This window comes from Carcharodon carcharias, chromosome 13 (assembly GCF_017639515.1).
Source record: "Carcharodon carcharias isolate sCarCar2 chromosome 13, sCarCar2.pri, whole genome shotgun sequence".
NCBI classification, from domain to species: Eukaryota; Metazoa; Chordata; class Chondrichthyes; order Lamniformes; family Lamnidae; genus Carcharodon; species Carcharodon carcharias.
The window spans coordinates 40893547-40913458 of record NC_054479.1 but is presented as its reverse complement, the minus strand read 5'-3'; the positions used below and the strand labels follow the sequence as shown (position 1 = coordinate 40913458).

Below are 19912 nucleotides of genomic sequence, written 5' to 3'. Positions count from 1 at the left end.
TATCCACCCTGTTCATGCCCTTCATAATCTTGTACACCTTGATCAGGTCGCCCCTCAGTCTTCTCTGCTCCAACGAAAATAACCCAAGTCTATCCAACCTCTCTTCATGACTTAAATGTGCCATCCCAGGCAACATCCTGGTGAATCTCCTCTGCACCCCCTCCAGTGCGATCACATCCTTCCTATAATGTGGCGACCAGAACTGCGCACAGTACTCCAGCTGTGGCCTCACCAAGGTTCTATACAACTCCAACATGACCTCCCTACTTTTATAATCTACGCCTGGATTGATAAAGACAAGTGTCCCATATGCCTTTTTCACCACCCCACTAACATGCCCCTCCGCCTTCAGTGATCTATGGATACACACGCCAAGGTCCCTTTGTTCCTCAGAACTTCCTAATGTCATGCCATTCATTGAATACTTCCTTGTCAAATTACTCCTTCCAAAGTGTATCACCTCACACTTTCAGTCCTGATCAATCCAGAATTTTCAGAAAGATGCCATGATGCGTTTGCCCATGGGAATTCTGTCCTTCCACAGTTCCAAATTGTTTCCTGTATGGTAGGAGCCTGCACGACTTTGCAATCCAAAAAAGACCTGGATGAGAATACTCCTGGTGAGATGGCTATAGTTTCTTTGGAGAAACACTCCTCTATGTTTTTCTATCAGGATGATCATCTCTCTGACATGACTGACTGACTTCTACTCATGACACAACTTACCAAGGAGCTCTTTTCATCTATTTATCACAGTAACATCTGTATGCTTCCTCAGGTAATTCCATGACTTGTTTGACAAAATACTGTGATCTTGTTAATATCAGGGTGCCCTTTTCATCCCCTGCCTCTCTAGGGCATTGTATTCCAATTACTCCTACAATATGAGTAAGCCGTTAGGTTTTAGCTATCATTTTAAGAAATGCCTGCCTGGCAACATCAGATAGCTGGAGTTGCAGATCTCTTAATTTGAGGAAAAGTTTTAAGGTTCTGCCTCCAACCAATTGCTGCAGCAAAGATGATTCATCCGTTATAAGATCCGAAGTTAATGCTCCCATTAGTGTGAAGTACGAAAGGTTAGATGCATAACTATTAATTTTCGATTATAGACATGGAAGAAAAGGGAAACTGGTCAGTGCATTACTTCACCTGCTCACAGTTCATTGAACTTCTTTGGTACTGGGCATCATTCCTTGGAGTGGGAAGAGAAGGGGAAAATTGGTACTCTTGTGTCTCTGCCATTTCCCTTCATGTGCTATGAGAAACAAGTTTTTAAAGTTTCATCCTAGTGTTCTATCTCTCCATGTCTTCATCTCATCGAGGAGGATTAGAATGTCATGCTGTGAAATTTTAAGTCTGCCTTTGCCTCTTTGCATTGCCCTGCTCCCTTTGGGCCAACCTCTAGCACCGCTTTTGATCATTCTTCCTAGCTCCTTCTCTGGCCCAGTGACATTTCCATCTGATTATACTTATGTGAAATACTTTGGGACATTGTACTACATTAACAGCGCTGTATTACTGCAAGTTGTAGTCAAACATAATGATGCATCATGGTAGATTTGCTTTGCTGTACATAATCAGCCATGAAGAACAACTGCAACATGTTTTTCTCTATATTCTGGACAAGATAGATGCGCACTGTAAACGTAAGAAATACAGCTATGCTTCACCAGGCATTACTGAACACATATTGAAGTCATCCTAATTGACCTGTGCCAAGGATGATTCAGTTGATGCCAGGAACTCTGTTGACAAACTTCAGCACTGACATTAAAAGAGTGTTGACACCAAGATGGTATTAGTTGTGATTGTGCCAAATTTAATATAAACAAGGAAATTATAATTGGCATTTCAAAGGTGGTAGCTATCAGTTATCAGCTATCAGTACAGAACTTTCCTTAGTGTGATTTTAGTACAGAGATCCCAAAGATAGTGAATTGCAAGCCCCTCATGTAAATACACATTTTTGATTTAGATTTCTGATAGGATCATTCTTAGAATTCAACTTATGTTTTTGCAAAGGGTTGCGTCCCAGTTTCATTTGGTTAGGGAAACTCCAAAGGCAGAACTGGACAAGTGTTCACACTTTATGATTATATTCAAAATGTAAATGTTACTTATGCAGAGCACTTTAAGATTTCTTGTAGGACAAAGAACTGAATCAATAAATGATTATTGAAAAGCTAACTGGATGATTGAATGCATACTACACTGCTACCATCTTGCAAGGAAGAAGCCCAGGGATAGGTTGAGGGTTATTTAATCACTTCCATCACTTCAATTGGGGATTCATTTATTATCATGTGCACGGCTACTGCACAGAGCAAACCTCACACTTTTGCTTATTTTACTGTCAGATTCAACATATGACAATGTCTTGGGACTAAATTGCCAAGAGGCTGGTGTTAAGGCAGTGCTCCCTCTTCCTAATTTCGATCCAGTTTGTCATGCGCCTGTGGTTTGTGTTGGATGTAGAATAAAGGAGGAAGATTATTTAATTGAAGTCTTTAAATGATTATGCATATTCCATACATCAAAATCCCATCTGTTTCCAAAGGCATTATAAAGTTATAACTTAAGGTGAGAAAGATTTTGAGCAAGAATGGAACCAAAAGCTTCTGGTGCAAAAATCAACTGGAATGTCAATTTAATAATTTATAAATGAACATTTTAATCCACACAGGCCAGCAAAAACAATTTTTGGATTTGAATTAATTTACCTTGAATTTACTGTTAATTTGGGAAAATAAATATTAAATGATTGCAATTTTACAAAATGGCTTTTTGAGACTGGGTGCATTAAAAAAATGTTTATGTTTTATGAAAGCTCAAGGCGCCAAAGCAAAGGATGAAAATGAAGCCGATGATTTGAGTGAGGATGAGGAAGAACGTATTCCAGGATGCACTTTATTTGTGAAAAATGTAAATTTTTTAACAACTGAAGAAACCCTGATGAAGGTATGTATTCTTCCAGGTTCTAAAACATTGAATTAATGGACCAGTGTTAGTGGGGATTTGCACTAAAGTCACCAATAATTAAAATCTGGAAGAATGACACTCCATACTTGTAAAAGTGAATCTTCAGTGCCAGGATGGTTGTTTGGCAGTAATTATAACTACTTATGACATAAAAAATTACCTACATTAGAATGGACAAGCCCCAACTTTTTCTGGCAAGTTTGTGCATTGATTACACAAGTACAGCAGCTCCACACTGTTCCTTGTGTTTGAATGCCAAGTTTCTTGACGAGATACTTGAGGGCCAGGGCATACTTGAATAGCAACTTGCTGATTTCCACATTTAACTGCATGTACAGTCATCGAAAGTTGCTATCTGATTTGTATTTTAATAATGGTGAATACTGATAGCCTCACCGTTAATTTTACTGCCAAATCTGTGAAATTTGAGTGTAAGTTCCTGTCAGCAAAAAAAAATGTAAATGTCATAAATTTTCTAGATCTTGAGCATCTAAATAACTGCATGACAACCAACTAGCTTCAAAATATTGTTACTGAATTAGATATATGTCAGTGGTAAACTTTGCATTGGAACTTCAACATAGAAGAGAGAGAATTCTGGACAGTAAAATTGAATGAAATTGAATTGCTGAGCATGACAATTCTGGTGTTGCAGCAGCTGATGAAACATTACAGAATATTCGCCTTTTTTTTTTGAAAGAAATACAGGAATCAAATGTTCACACTTGCTGTACAAAAGCAGTAACATTTAATAGCAACAGAATTTGGGGCGGGGCAAGATTTCCTCTGCTAGTTGTAGTGTCATCTAACCCTACCCATGAGAGTACTATGTCTGCGAGAGGCATGTTCAAGGTGTCAGTGAAATTTAAGACTCTTCAAGTGGCACCATCAGAAGTTTTAACATTAAAAAATTATTTTAAAAATGATAAAATTGCTTTCCCACTTGAATGAAAAGAGGGACATTCTGACAATCAGTTTTATTTTCTGTTTCATTTTGTCAGTTTCTGAGAAGTGAGTATGGACTTTCAATTAATTTACTTTGGATCTATTAATGTGACATGTATTGTTTACACTTAGTTGCTGTATTTCAAATCTAAGATGAGCCACCAATGGAATAGCAGCAAAAACAACTTGTATTTATAGAAAACAAAAACAAAAATTGCAGGAAAAACTTAGCAGGTCTGACAGCATCTGTGGAAAGGAAGACAGAGTTAACATTTCGAGTCTGTATGACTCTTCATCAGAACTAAAGAGGAATAAGAAATGTGGTGAAATACAAGCTGTTTAAGGGGGGTGGGACAGGTGGAGCTGGATAGAGGGCCAGTGATAGGTGGAGGCAAAGGAGAGATTGCCAAAGATGTCATAAACAAAAGGACAAAGGGGTGTTGATGGTAGTGGTATTAGCTAAAGGATGTGCTAATGGTGACATTAAGGGTAGAAAGCAGGATGAGCAAGTGACAGATGGTCCTAGTGGGGGTGGGATGGCGGGAAGGGATCGAAATAGGCTGAAAGATAAAACATTGCTTTTATCTTAGTATTTATATAATTCGCCTTTAATGTGGAAATTCTGAAGATTAAGTCCACACGCAGCATAAAGTATCCTATGAATGCACAATAAATAATAATATCAATAATTTTTAAGATAAAGTACTTTGAGCAGCCAGGATGCTAGGACAGACCTGTTGAGGACGTTGTGTTGCATATAACTGAATAGCCAGAAAGGGAATAAAAGATTTTCGATGTTTTGTGATGTAATATCTAAATAATATGCTGTGAGGCAGAAATATAAATTACTTCAGAAATGGAATATCTAAGTATGGCAGAAATAGGGGTATGTCCAAAATACTGTACATAAAGTTCATTGTAGCAGAAGTGACAAGTAATAATTATTTACATCTAACATTGCTAAACAACAAAATGGAACATGGAAGAGGTACTTAAGATTATGTTCCATTGTTTCTCCCATGGGTCTGATGGCTGGAAGATGTGTTTTTCTAAGTCTCTTTCGCCGATACTTAGATTATTTTGAATGTTAAAAAGTCAGAAGTACCACCAGCCAGGCATGCATGGAACTTTATTTCCCCTCCTCCCTAGTAGTGATATGCTTCCCTTATGCAGTTTTCCCTTGAGCATAAAGTCTAGGATAATAGTTCTGTGTGATACTGAGTGACTGATGCATTAAGAAGGCTTTGGTTCAGTGTCATCCCTATTTTCCCCCTTAGCTGGGATGCAAAAGATCCCTTGACAATATTTTAAAGAAGGGAAGGTGTCCTGACCAATTTATATCCCTCAACCAACATTACTAAAACATTGTCTGATCATTATCACATTGCTCTTTGTGAGACCTTCCTGTGCACAAATTCTTACATTGCAACAGTAACTGAATCTAAAGAACTTAACTGGCTATGAAGCACTTTGGGACATCCTGAGGTCATGAAAGGTGCTATTTAAATGCTACTCAGTCTTTTTCACATTGTAAGATATGACAGAGACTTGAATGGCTCTATTTGAAAGTAAAATTCATAAACAATTTACTGATGCAATGTATGTAGCAATGAAATCTATTGAAAACACAAAATACAGTGATAATTTGCATGCATTTCTCCTAAAGATTTTTGCTGATAGACTAAAAGTGCAGCACAATAAAAGATGTTTAAATGGTTAGAATCTTCCAGGTACTATCTTTCATTCTCACTACTGTGACACTCTGAGCGCTCCTATGTTTGACCAGATTAGCTGTCCCCTACTAAATCAACTTGACAAGCTTTGTTTATTTAAGCAATCATTTTTAGATTTAATTCTCATGGCATTGCCCTATCTCTTAGTTCCTTTTATTTTTATTAATTATTTAACATGGCATCTACAACGATTTCTCTCTATTAAACATGTGAGTGAAATATGCAAAGTATTTTGACTGTTAAAATTCTCAAACACACAAGCTTTTCAAACTGTGCACAATTTTAAAAGATAAATCTGAACATTTCTTGCACAATTAGGGATGAATCCAATCTATAAGTTCACACTCACATTACATAGGCATTTTCAAAAATCTAATTAGTTATGTACAAACCAGGGTTATGCATGCACAATGTATTTGGTGGAAGCCAGGCTGTGAACAGAGCATACTGATTAACAGCAGCTTGAATTTATGAAGTGCCTTTAACATAGTCAAGCAACCCAATGATTCTTAAACAACATTTGACACTGGGCCATATGAGATATTAGGACAGGTGAAGGAGCATTTTGGGGAGAGTATTTTAGAGCTTAGGACCTAGACATCTGAAGGAATGGCTGCCAATGGAGAACGAACAGAATGAGGGATGTGCAAGGCCAGAATTTTAAGAGCACGGATTATTTTGTGGAGATTTGTCATGCTGGAGTAGGGAGGGGCAAGGGCCGTGGTGGGATTTTAAAACCAGAATGAGATTCTTAAAACTGAACCATTGCTGAACTGGGAACCAAAGTAGGTTAGCAAGCACGGGGCAGTGGATGCAGGGGATTTGGTGCGAGTTAGGATAAAGGCAGTAGAGTTTTGGGTGAGCTCGATTTTACGGAGGGAGCATGGTGGGAGGCTGATCAGGAGATCATCGGAATACTTGGGCCCAGAGGTAACAAAGACAGGGATGACTGTTTTAGCAGTAGATGAGCTGAGGTAGACCTGGAGTAGGCGATGTTGAGTGATCTTAATGATGGAGTGGATATGGGGTCAGAAGCGCAGCTAGGCTAAATACGATGCCATGGTTGCAAGTAGTCTAGTTCAGCTTCGGACAGTGGCCAGGAAAAGAGAGAGAATTTGCGGTTAAGAAACAGAGATTGTGGCAAGGACAGAAGACACTGGTTTGAGTCTTAATATTGGAGGATATTCCTGCTCATCCAGTACTGGAGTTTGGACTAGGAGTGTGATGAATCTAGGATATTGAAGGGGCTGAGATTGGTGATGATGATGTGAAGATGAGTTTTATCAGTGTACATGTGGAATCTTGCATGTTTTCAATAATGTTGCTGATGGCAAAGCATTTGGATTATAAATGAGAAGAGCCGAAGATAGATCCTTGCGGGACTTCTAACTTAAGTGTGCAAGAGTGGGAAGGGAAGTCATTGCAGGTGATTCTCTGACTACAAATGGATAGATCAGAATGAAACAAGGTGAGTGCAGTCCCACCCAGGTGATAATACTGGGAGGTACTGGAAGGTGGATGGTATGATCAACTTTGTCAAAGGCTGCAGACAGGTTGAGAAAGAAAAGGGACAGATTAACATTGTAACAGTCATTTAAGATGTCATTTAAGGGTCGTTATAGTGATGTGGCTGGGGTAGAAACTTGATTGGACAGTTTCAGATTGATTTCTGGAAAGGAGGGCAGGGAATTAGGCAAAAACAATTCAAAGACTTTGGAGGGAAGGAAGTTTGGAAATTGAGTGGTGGTTTGGAAAGACAGAGATCAAGAATACTTTTTAACGAATCTAAGAATGCTGGGTAAAGGTACTTTTACATACATACATGCCCTTTAGAAACAATACCTTCATTGCAGCATTTTTAAGAAAAAGAATCAAGAGAAAGCTCTGGCTGGTAAAAGTAGAGAAAATCCTAAGATATCCTATAAGTATATCAATGGGAAGAGGATAACCAGGAAAAGAGTAGGGTCCATAAGGGACCAAGGGGTCACTCTATGGGTGGAGCCAGAGGACATCGCTAGAGTGTTGAATGAATACTTTACATCTGTCTTCACCCAAGAGAATGAGGATGAAGGTATGGAACTTGGGGAGAGGGACTGCGAGGTTCTTAAGCAAATTGATATAGAGAGTGACAACGTATTGGAGGTGTTGGCAGGCTTAAAAATGGACAAATCTCTAGGTCCAGATGAGTTGTGTCACAGACTGCTGAGGGAGGTAAGGGAGGACATCGCAGGGGCTCTGACCCAAATTTTTAATTCCTCTCTGGCCACGGGGGGAGGTGCCAGAGGACTGGAGAACAGCTAATGTGGTTACGCTATTTAAGAAGGGTTGTAGAGATAAGCCAGGGAACTACAGGCCAGTGAGTCTCACGTCAGTGGTAGGGAAACTATTGGAGAAAATTCTGGAGGAGAGAATCTATCTCCACTTGGAGAGGCAAGGTTTGATCAGGGATAGTCAGCATGGCTTTGTCAGAGGGAGGGCATGCCTAACAAATTTGATTGAATTTTTGAGGCGGTGACCAGGTGTGTGTATGAGGGTAGTGCAGTTGATGTAGTTTATATGGATTTCAGCAAAGCCTTTGACAAGGTCCCACATGAGAGACTTATAAAGAAGGCAAATGCACATGGGATACAGGCTAATTTGATAAGGTGGATTCAAAATTGGCTTAGTTGTAGGAGACAGAGGGTGTTGACAGAAGGATGCTTTAGTGACTGGAAGCCAGTGTCCTGTGGCGTACCATAAGAATCTGTGCTGGGTCCACTATTATTCATCATTTGTATAAACGACGTAGGTGACTATGTGATTAGTAAGTTTGTGGATGACACTAAAATTGGCCGGGTGGTTAACAGTGAGGTTGAGTGTTTTGGGCTACAAGAAGATATAGATGGGATGGTCAAATGGGCGGATAAGTGGCAGATGGAATTTAATCCTGAAAAGTGTGAGGTGATACACTTTGGAAGGAGTAATTTGACAAGGAAGTATTGAATGAATGGCATGACACTAGGAAGTTCTGAGGAACAAAGGGACCTCGGCGTGTGTGTCCATAGATCACTGAAGGCGGAGGGGCATGTTAGTGGGGTGGTGAAAAAGGCATATGGGACACTTGCCTTTATCAATCCAGGCATAGATTACAAAAGTAGTGAGGTCATGTTGGAGTTGTATAGAACCTTGGTGAGGCCACAGCTGGAGTACTGTGTGCAGTTCTGGTCTCCACATTATAGGAAGGATGTGATTTCACTGGAGGGGGTGCAGAGGAGATTCACCAGGATGTTGCCTGGGATGAAACATTTAAGTTATGAAGAGAGGTTGGATAGACTTGGGTTGTTTTCGTTGGAGCAGAGAAGACTGAGGGGCATGGACAGGTTGGATAGGGAGCAGCTGTTCCCCTTAGTTGAAGGGTCAGTCACAAGGGGACATAAGTTCAAGGTGAGGGGCAGGAGGTTTAGGGGGGATGTGAGGAAAAACTTTTTTACCCAGAGGGTGGTGACGGTCTGGAATGCACTGCCTGGGAGGGTGGTGGAGGCGGGTTGCCTCATATCCTTTAAAAAGTACCTGGATGAGCATTGCACATCATAACGTTCAAGGCTGATGGGCCAAGTGCTGGTAAATGGGATTACGTAGGTCAGGTGTTTCTCACGTGTCAGTGCAGACTCGATGGGCCAAAGGGCCTCTTCTGCACTGTGTGATTCTGTGAAAAGATATGAGCTTGAATTTCCTTGATCTGATTTATATGTTCAGCCTAATTGGCTGCTACAAAAAAGGATAAATCCCAGAAATTTGCAGTCACCATTGACTTAGCTGGGAGGTAGAGCTTTGATTTGCATTGCTTCGATGATAATATTGGCAAAGGTCAAGGGAATTAAAGGGTAGCACAAATGATGGTGTAACTCACTTATGCCTTTGATTTCCTGAGATTTTTATGGTGTGTGACAAACCAATGTGCTAGATGTACCCTTCCAATGGGATAAGACTGGGAAATTTTCGACCAATGTTGAAATACAAAGTGTAGTGATACTATCTGAATAAGATAGCACTGATAGTGCACGGTATTTGCAATATAAATATAGCTTGTGCAAAGCCCATGGGAGAGATAATGCAGACATTTTTTTGTGCTGTCATTCACATTTTAACTTTAATTCATTAAAAATATCACTTGCCAATCTACTGTACTTGCTATTTGATTTCCTCCTTCTCCTCTCTCTTTATTAAGTTCTCATTTTCTTTTGACTTCTGTATTCCTGCAGAAGTAATGCCCAATTATCTGTCTCAAACAGCAGTTCCCTTTTGCTAGACTGAGTCATAGAAATCTTGTCTTAAGATCTTTTGTACTGTAAATTCTGTAGGTGATCACTTCCTCCATCGTATCCTGTGATTCTCTTCAGCATAGCCTTTTACTTTTGTACAATTTAAAACCAGCATTAGTGAAATTTGCAAAGGAGAGAACATTTTTTTATCTCTGATAGAACTGACTCCAATATTTAAGTTCTGAAAGCATTCTTGAGTTCCTTTTTAAGTTTTTCTGAAGAAGTTTTAAATTAATAATATGTATTGATGATGCAATCTTTAAAGTTACTTGTTTTCCCCTACCCCAATCTTGGACACGCAATAGGCACATTGTGTACTGTACAAATTCTGCCCCCTCATCGGGATTGGGTTTTGGATCTAATCCGAACCACAGCTGACTATAAAAATGCTAATTGAAATTAATTTTGGACACTTTCACCCAAGTTCACAGCTTAGAATTGTTGGTGTGACTAGAAAGACCAGCGAAATGGAAGTGTGATTGCTTTAAGTGCTTTTTAGTAGTTTTGGTTGAGGCCCACTGTTTAGGCTGTGTGGGAGAACTTTACCTGCACCTAACTTGTTGCTTTTGTTTGATGTCATGATTGTGTTTGGAAGATGGGAGGTTCCTGTATGTTTCTAACCAGGTGAGCAAAAATATTGGCCCAAGTGCATTTTTTAAAATAACCAGCCATTTGGAGTTGAAGCCTTTTGTTTGAAACATAGCTATATTCCCTTATCAATCACCAAAATGAATGAATCCTCAGAATAGTACATAGCTCCGCAGAGATGAGAAACCGATCTGTAGAAATAAGTAAGCTGCCAAATTATGTAGAATTACATAGGAAAAATAGTACAGAAATAGGTCATATCAGCCCAGCAAGTCCATTCTGGTGTTCATGCTCCACTCGAGCATCCCCCTTTCTTGCCTCATCCAAATCTATCATTGTAACCCCTCTATTCCCTTCTCCCTCATGTACGTGTATTGTCTTCCCTTAAATGTCTCTATACTATTCGCTTCAACACTCCATGTGGTAACAAGTTCCACATTCTAACCACTCTTTGGGAAAGAAGTTTCTTTTGAATTCTCTATTAGATTTCTTGGTGACTATCTTAGACAAGAATGTGAGAGAAACTGATGGCCTCTACCCATGCTCTTGTCCACAAGAGGAAACATTTTCTCTCTATTCACTTTATCAAAACTGTCCCCTAATTTTAAATACCTTTATTCAGTCTTCCCTCAGCCGCCTTTCTCAAGGGAAAAGAGACACAGCCTGTTAGTCCTTTCCTGACATGCATTCCCACCCATTTCTGGTATAATCCTTTTAAATTTTCTGCACCCTCTCCAGTGCCTCTTTATCTTTTTTGTAATATGGTGACCAGAACAGCCCGCAATATTTTTAAGTGTGGCCTTACCAAGGTTCAGTGCAACTGGTTTAGTGCTTCCGAAAGGCTTAGTGCTTGGTTTACCTTTTTTTATGGCCTAGCTATCCTATGGCATAATTGTTGGGGCAAAATTTTTCAGCCGGTGTGCGGGGCAGGCCTGACATGCCGACACGTAAAATGACGCGCGATGATGTCGGGCGTGCGTCCTGACGTCATTGCGTTGTCTCACAGTTTCATTTGGCAGGCGCACACCAGAGTCAGCTGCGTGCCTGCAGATTTAAACAGCCTACCAAGGCCATTAAGGTAGTAATTAAAGTCATTGTTGATGCTGGAAAGGTGAGAAGGCCAAGTGGCCTTCACGTTTTTTAGGGAACCTCATCCATGAGTGGGATGAGGTTTCCTAAAGCTTTTATTAATTAAATGAAAACTTTTTATGAAGTATTAAAATATGACATGTTTAAATAACTTTTCAAATCATTTATTTATTTGAAAACCACTTCAATCTCTCTGAGGCAGCTCAATGCCTCGGGGAGATTGAAGCACTCTTTTGCGCGCATGCCGATTGCAGGCAGCTATGGGCTCCATGACTGCCCGCACCCGCCGAGCCCACCCACTGCTGAAAAATTCAGGCATTAGTGATTGTATTTGTAATCTGAGATCCCTTTTTCCTCTACCTCACTTAGACTTGCAACTACCAAGTGACAAGTGATCTTCCTATTCTTTGTACTGAAATGTATCTGTGTTGAGCTTCATTTGCCAATTAATTGCTCATTCTGCAAGTTTATTGATGCCCTACTGTAATTTGTTGCAGTCCTCCTCAGTAGTGACTTTTTTTTAATTCGTTCATGGGATGTAGGCATCGCTGGCTAGGCCTGCATTTATTGCCTATCCCTAATTGCCCTTGTTGAAAGGGCATTTTAAAAGTCAACCATATTGCTGTGGGTCTGGAGTCACATGTAGGCCAGACCAGGTAAGGGTAGCAGATTTCCTTCCCTAAAGGCCATTAGTGAGCTATCACCCTAATTTGGTGGAGTTTGTAAACTTAGAAATTGTGTTTTCAATTCTAAAGACCTAATCAATAATGTAAATTGTGAACAGTAATGGTCTCAGCACTGATCCTTGTGGAACACCATTTCCCAGTTCTGTCTTTCTGAATAACTACCCTTTACTCCCACTTTCTGCTTTCTGTCTTGACGCCAGCTGGTAATCCATTCTGCCACTTGCCCCCTGATTCCACATTGTCTGACCTTATTAATTAATCTATTATGGGGCACCTTATCGATGGCCCTTTGAATATCCAAATAAATTACATCATCTACATTATCGTTATCTACTCTCTTTTACCTCCTCAAAAAATCAATCAGTTTGTTCAAGCAAATTTTCCCTTTTGTAATTCATGCTGACTATCCATTATCATATTTTCCGTTCCTAGATGTTCTTCTATTCTCTCCCTTTAGTCAGGATTCCATTATTTTTCCGACCACCAATGTTAAGCTGACTGACCTATGATTCCCTGATTCTGCCCTCCTCAAGTACAGAAATTACATTAGCTATACACTGGTTCTCTGGCACTATACCTTTTTCTAACGATTTATTAAAAAGTATAGTAATGCCTCTGCTATCTCTCCCCTAGCTTAATTTCAGAATACGTGAATGCAATCCATCTGGATCAGGGACTTTATCATCTTTGACTTGGTTTAATTTATTCAGTACGCCGTCCTTTTTTCTTTTAAATGCACTCACCTCATACCTTAATACCATGCCTACCTGTACTATCTACCTGGTAATTACCGAAGCAAAATAATTATTTCATGGGCAGCATTTTTCACTGAGCTGGCGGGCGCGCACCCGACCCACTTGAGTGTAAAATGATACGCGATATTTCAGTCAGCCGGCGTGCCCTGGAATCGGCAGTGCACCTGCCAACAATTAAAAGGTCTATTAAGGCCATTAACAGTGTAATTGATTTAAGTTTTTCGCTGCCCATCCAACCTTACGGTTGGTGGGCAGGCAAAAAGGCCAAGCGGACTTTGCATTTTTGGCGAAACCTCATCCATGGGCGGGATGAGGTTTCGACCAGTGATTTTATTTTTAAAATTCAAAACTTTTAACACTTATATTGAACATGCCCCTGCTCATGTACAAAGTCACAAGAGGGGCCATTTTTTAAAATCATTTCAAAAATCTTTATTGTTAGTTTTCAAAACTCTTCACCTCCCTGAGGCATCTCTGTGCCTCAGGGAGCTTTTCCAGCATGCGTAGACTTGTGCACTCATGCCCTTCCCACACCCCCACTGCCACGCACATTTCACACTGGGCCTTAATTGACCCACCAGCGTGAAATCACAGTCCCGCCCCAATTGCAGGCGGCGGTCGGCTTCCATACCGTTCCTTCCCTGCCCAGCGAGGGAAAAATCCTGGCCCATATTTCTGCCATCTCTTTATTGTTACCTGTGGTATTATCCAGTCTATCCTTTAATAGTGCTATTCTTCCTTTTTTTAATTGATGTGCTTGTAAAATATTTTACTGTTTTATGTTCCTTGATAATTTAATTTCATAATTCATCTTTACTTTCCTAATTGCTTTTTTTTGGCTTTTCTCCTAATCTCTTTGTATTTTGTCTTATCATGCCCTCCTCTGCTTTACTTAATGAATGCCTCATTCCCAACCCTCAATTGTTCCCCTATACCTTTATGTATCCACGGAGTCTCACTATTGTTTGGTTTGTTCTTTCCTTTTAACGGAATGTATTTTTCCAGCATTCTGTTGAACACTGTTTTAAATGTTTGCCAATATTGTTGCCCACTTTATTTTCCTAAATTCTATTCTCAGCCTCTCAATCAACTTTTCTCCCTAGCTATTAACTACAATGGCCGCAAAGAACCAGATGCAGGAGGGAAAAAAATTGATGAGGAATTAAACACATTGATATTTGCCTACCAAAACTGAAAATTTGCCTCAGTCTCTCACTTAGTACGCATGTTGAGCATACAAGAGGAACATGCGAAATAGGCAGAAGTAGGCCATTTAGTCCTTCGAGTCTAGTCTGCCATTCAACAAGATTATGGCTGACCTTCTGCCTCAACTCCACCTTCCCACACCCATAGTCCTTGATTCCCTTAGTACTCAAAAATTTTGAATATACTCAACGACTGAGCATCCATGGCTTTCCAGGGTACAATTCCACATTCATAACTCTTTGAGTGAAGAAATTTCTCCTGATCACAGTCCTAGTTGGTCACTCCTTATTCTGAGAATCCCCAGCCATTTTTTCAACCTCTATTCTGTCAAGCTCTGTAAGAAATTTACATGTTTCAACCATGTCATTTCTTCTTCTGAACTCAAGGAAATATAAGCCTAGATGATTTCTCCTCATAGAACGCTCCCCTCATTCCAGGAACCAGTCTAGTAAATCTGTATTACATTCCCTCCTAGGCTAACATGTCTTTCCTTAGGTACAGAAGTACACATTTCCAGTCTTTATATAAGCTTGTTTATATGCGTCTGAATCTCTGTGGAGTTTTTTTCCAATTTCCCTAAATTTTATATAATTTTAATTAGTGTTCATCTTTGCTCATTGCTTCCTTTGTAGGCGTTTGGCAAGTGTGGATCATTGAAAAGTTGCAGTATTTCGAAGAAGAAAGACAAGACAGGTGAATATTTCAGTGTATTAACTTTCTCTCTCTCTCCCTCTCTCGAGCTTCAAAATTTGATGAATAATTATGTATTTTTAATGATGTCTAGATGTCTATGATCTGAAATTTGCCTAGGTGGTTTCATGTAATGCATATGACCTCTAATATGAATTGGGCATATTCTGTGCCAAACATTTTTTTTAAATAACCTAAATGTGGAAGGTCACTTTACTCCAGAGCCAATGATCTTGAAAATGTCTGTAATGGTGGGATGAAAATTATACTGCACAATTATTTATCAAATATACACATGGATTTAAAAAATACTTCTGGCCTAGTAGTAGAACTGGTGAAAATTTAGCTTCATGTCCCCACACTGCGTGAGAAATCCATATATTTGGATCCAAAATCAGTTAAACATAATGCTTTAATATCAATTTTTGAAGTACAGGATATATTTACACTCTGTTATGTTCTGAAATTCTGCTGCTATAAATACTGTCATTGCTTTTAGTGCTGACAGAAAGCAGACTTTGATAAAGGTTGCAAGTGTTGGAATGTATACCAATACAGTACTTTGTACAAAACTGGTTTCTTCATGCGCTTACAAAATTCCACTTCAAAAATTTTCTCTCTTTTTGGTGAGTTATTCTACCTTGCATATTTACACATATCTGGTAAACGTATTTTTTTGGATTATGTGCAGGAATTATTTTTCCTTTAATTTTCTCTTGCTGCAGTCCAAGTGGCAGAGCATTTGTGACTAGTAGCTGAGAAGAAGGCCAGATGATTATGGATTGCTTTAACTGGCCTCAGTTATACACACTAATCATCCAGTAGTTGGCTTACTTTCAGCATGGGAACTTGGATGATATAAATGATGAGCAACTATGTGGCAAACTGGTGACTTCTGGTTATGAATAATCCTCTTGCACTGTTAGGAAGCATTTGAATTTCTGAATTTTGTTTTATAGGTTCTCTTTTATCAATGGGATATGGTTTTGTGGAATATGCAAAACCAGAGTGTGCGAACAAAGCACTAAAACTGCTTCAGGTAACCAGACTTGTATTATGGTCGTGGAACAGTATTTCCGGTGTCTCTTTTAACGGGAATCAGGATATAGAGAATGTATATTTTTTTAAAATTGTCAGAATAGAAAATGGTTCAGATTTTAAAATTCTGTTTTAAAACAATGTACTTGTTAATTTCAACCTTGTTGACTCTGCTCATTACTGAAGGTTCTAGAATTGTAAAATAATGCTGGTTAAACTGCCATTTGTAAGCAAAAGCACAGGTGAGGGTTACTAAGCCATGCTGTTAAAATCAAATAATAAAGCTGTGTCAACCTCTGATAGGTTGATATCTAGTAATTCACATGCTATTGTAAAGCTGGTGAAGGTTCAGGTTAGTGGAAGTAATTATGCTGAAACGTCATACATTGCATAAGCACAAATATTCAACTGGTAAGTGAAATAATACACACATGCCTGGAATGAGGAAGACATTTGCAAATGATAAGTGAAACATTTAAGTCTTCTCCACAAGTCGGCTAACAATGGTACTTCATAGTTTTCTATAGAATGTTCTGTTTGTGCCACAAGTTAAGTTTAAATATTCTTTTCAAAGAATCTTTCGTTTTACTGGGAACTTTACCTATATGTGACCTTGTAATATTTGTATAGCTAGATACAGTAACCTTTATATCTCTTCAAATATGATTATCACATTGAAATTTTGATAAAATGTTATAAAGTGCCTTTCAGGACCTCAAGCTGTCTCAAAGTGCTTTGAATCCAATAAAGAACTTTTAAAATGTAGTCACTGTTTTATTGTAAGAAAAGCAGCAGCACATTTGTGCAAGCAAAGACTTACAAACAGCAACGAGATACTGACCAGTTAATATGTTAATTTTTTTTGTTGGTGCTAGAACTTGGCTTGGGTAGGGAGGGGGTGAGGAATCAAACCTATCACCACCTAGTGACTGTTGCTAGAGAGTAACTGTAGTGCTAGGATAAGATTAGGTGTGGCTGTGATGCCCAAACTCACTGTCTGGCTCAACAGTAATGCTCAATTAGTGAAAGATATCTAAACTTTTACAAGTCAGAAGAGAAAATTGGTATTGTGCAGGAGCAAAAAGAAGCAAAGTTGTGAGGGGGAAGAATCACAGACTTAGAGAAGAGTTAGAGGAGGCAGTATGCTGGAAAGTTTGGCATTGAGTGATTGCAATATGAAGGGGAATATGGACTGTGGCATTGCAAATAAGATCCTGTTTGTGGAACATGGAAGCTCCAAAAGACTAGAAAAAGCCTCATGGTGAAAAAAGAGGTAGTGACAGAAGTGGGTGTTATTTCTAAGGGTGAAGAAAAACATTCTTGATAGGGAATCATATGTCAGGAAAAACTCAGCTGAGATGAACAGTACACCGTGAATGTACATTCTTGGAGCTGGTCTGAGATATCATAGCCTGAGATGGTAGTTGCAAAGGTGGTTAGAGTTGAAAACTATTGTATTGCTTGGAGGTAAAAATCTATGGATTATTACCTGAGCCACGTGCAAATTGGCATAGGGCAAATAAGATTGGAGAGATGAATGCGTGGCTCAAAGATTGGTGCGGAGAAGTGGGTTCCAGTTTGTGGGACACTGGCACCAGTACTGGGGAAAGTGGGAACTGTACTGTTGGGATGGTCTACGTCTGAACTATGCTGGGACGAGTATTCTTACAAATCCCATAACTAGGGAAGTGGAAATACTTTTAAACTAAATTGTGGGGGCAAGGGATCAAATGTGCAAAGATGTGGTAAACTGAAGAGTGGAGACGAGATAAGAGAGGAAGGTATTGATTTGGAAAATGATAAACAGACCATGACAGGAAGGGATAGAGGGTGCAAGTCTAACCGTAAACCAATAGATAAGGCTAGAGGTTACAAAAATAATAAAAGGACAAAACTTAAGGTTCTGTATCTGAATACGCGTAGCATTCAAAACAAAACACATGAACTAGTAGTGCAAATGGAGATAAATAAGTAAGATCTAAAAGCCATTACAGAGCTACAGGTTGGGATAGATTGGGACCTGAACATAGAAGGGCATTTGACTTTTAGGAAGGATAGGAAGTTAGGAAAAGGTGGAGGGATGGGTCTGTTAATTAAATACAACATTAACACAATAGAGAGGGATGGTGCAGGAAACCAGGATGTAGGAGTGGTTTGGGTAGAGATGAGGAATGATAAAGGCAAGAGGTTGCTTGTGGGAGTGGTGTACAGTTACCCTAACAGTAATCAAATGGAAAGACGGGGTTTTAAAGAAGAAATAGTGGGAGCTTATGAGAAAGGTACAGTGATTATCATGGGGGATTTTAATCTGCATATGGTGCAAAACTAGATGGGCAAAGGTGTCATGAATGAATTCATAGAATGTTTTTGGGATAGTTTATTGGATTAGCATGTTCTGGAGCCAACCTGGGAACAGGCTACACTGGACCTGGTATTGTGCAATGAGATAGGATTAACTAATGACCTCACAGTGAAGGCGCCCCTAGGTAACAGTGATCATAATACGATTGAATTTTACATTCAGTTTGAGGGAGCGAAGACTGGGTTTAACAATAGTATTTTAAACTTAAATAAGGACAATTACGTGGGCATGAAAGCAGAGCTAGTGAAAGTGAACTGGAAGCTTAAGTTAAGGGATGGTCCAATGGAGATCCAGTGGCAGATATTTAAGGAGATATTTCAGAATATACAGAATAAGTATATTCCAACAAGAAAGAAAATTTCCAAGGGAGGATCCACCATCTGTAGTGAACTAAAAGAGTTACAGGTAGTATCAAACTTAAGGAAAAAACATATAAATGTGCAAAGATGGGTGGCAGGCCAAAAGATTGGACAGAATATAAAAAACAGCAAAGGATGACTAAAAGATTAATAAGGAGGGAAAAATTAGATTACAAGAGAACGCTAGCTAGAAATATAAAGAGTTTCTATAGATATTTTTCAAAAGAGTTCAAGTGAGCATTGGTCCCATAGAAAGCAAGTCTGAGCAATTAATAATGGAAAATAAGCAGATGGCAGATGCACTGAATAGCTATTTTGCATCGGCCTTCACTATAGAGGATACAAGTAACATCCCAAAAATAGTTGTAAATCAGGAATTGGAAGGGAGGGAGGAACTCAAGAAAATCACAATCACCAGGGAAGTGGTACTTAGCAAATTGTTGGAACTGCGGGTTGAAAAGCCCCCAGGCCCTGATGGATTTCATCCTAGGGTCCTGAAAGAAGTGGTTAGTGGGATAGTTGATGCATTGGTTTTATTTTTCCAAAATTCACTAGATTTGGGGAAGATTCCATAGATTGGAAAATAGCTAATGTAACTCCTTTATTCAAAAAGGGAGGGAGATGGAAAGCAGGAAACAATAGGCTAGTTAGTTTAGCATTTGTTGTAGGGAATATGTTAGAAGCTATTATTAAAGACGTTATAACAGGGCACTTGGATAAATTCAAGGTAATCAGGCAGAGTCAATATGGCTTTTTGATAGAGAAATCATTTTAACCAATTGAGGCTCTTTAAAGAAGTAACAGGTGCTGTGGATAAAGAAGGTATTTGATAAGGCGCCTCATCAAAGGTTATTGCGGAAAATTAAAGCTCATGGTGTAGGGGATAACATTGGCATGGATAGAAGATTGGCTAGCTAACGGGAAATGGCAGGCATAAATGGCTCATTTTCTGGTTGGCAGAATGTGACGAGTGGTGCGCCACAGGGATCAGTGCAGGAGCCTCAACTCATTACAATTTGTATAAATAATTTGGTTGAAGGGACTGATGGTATGGTTGCTAAATTTGCTGATGACACAAAGCTAGGTAGGAAAGTAAGTTGTGAAGAGGACATAAAGCGACTACAAGAGAATATAGATAGGTTAGGTGAGTAGGCAAAGACCTGGCAAATGGAGTATAATGT

The 19912-nt window shown here is 39.3% G+C and overlaps 1 protein-coding gene across 11 annotated transcripts in view; it reads left to right on the top strand.

Annotated features, from left to right (window-relative positions):
• Positions 1–19912, top strand: part of rbm19 (RNA binding motif protein 19) — a 276899-nt gene that overhangs the window by 70011 nt on the left and 186976 nt on the right. For all 11 annotated transcript variants that reach the window (XR_005944826.1, XM_041202778.1, XM_041202779.1 and 8 more), the window contains 3 exons: positions 2828–2958; positions 14915–14975; positions 15932–16011. Coding sequence is in view for 10 of the 11 variants with exons in the window: in XM_041202778.1 (XP_041058712.1) it covers positions 2828–2958; positions 14915–14975; positions 15932–16011 (272 nt within the window). In the remaining variant the exon portion in view is untranslated. The remainder of the gene's footprint in view (positions 1–2827; positions 2959–14914; positions 14976–15931; positions 16012–19912) is intronic.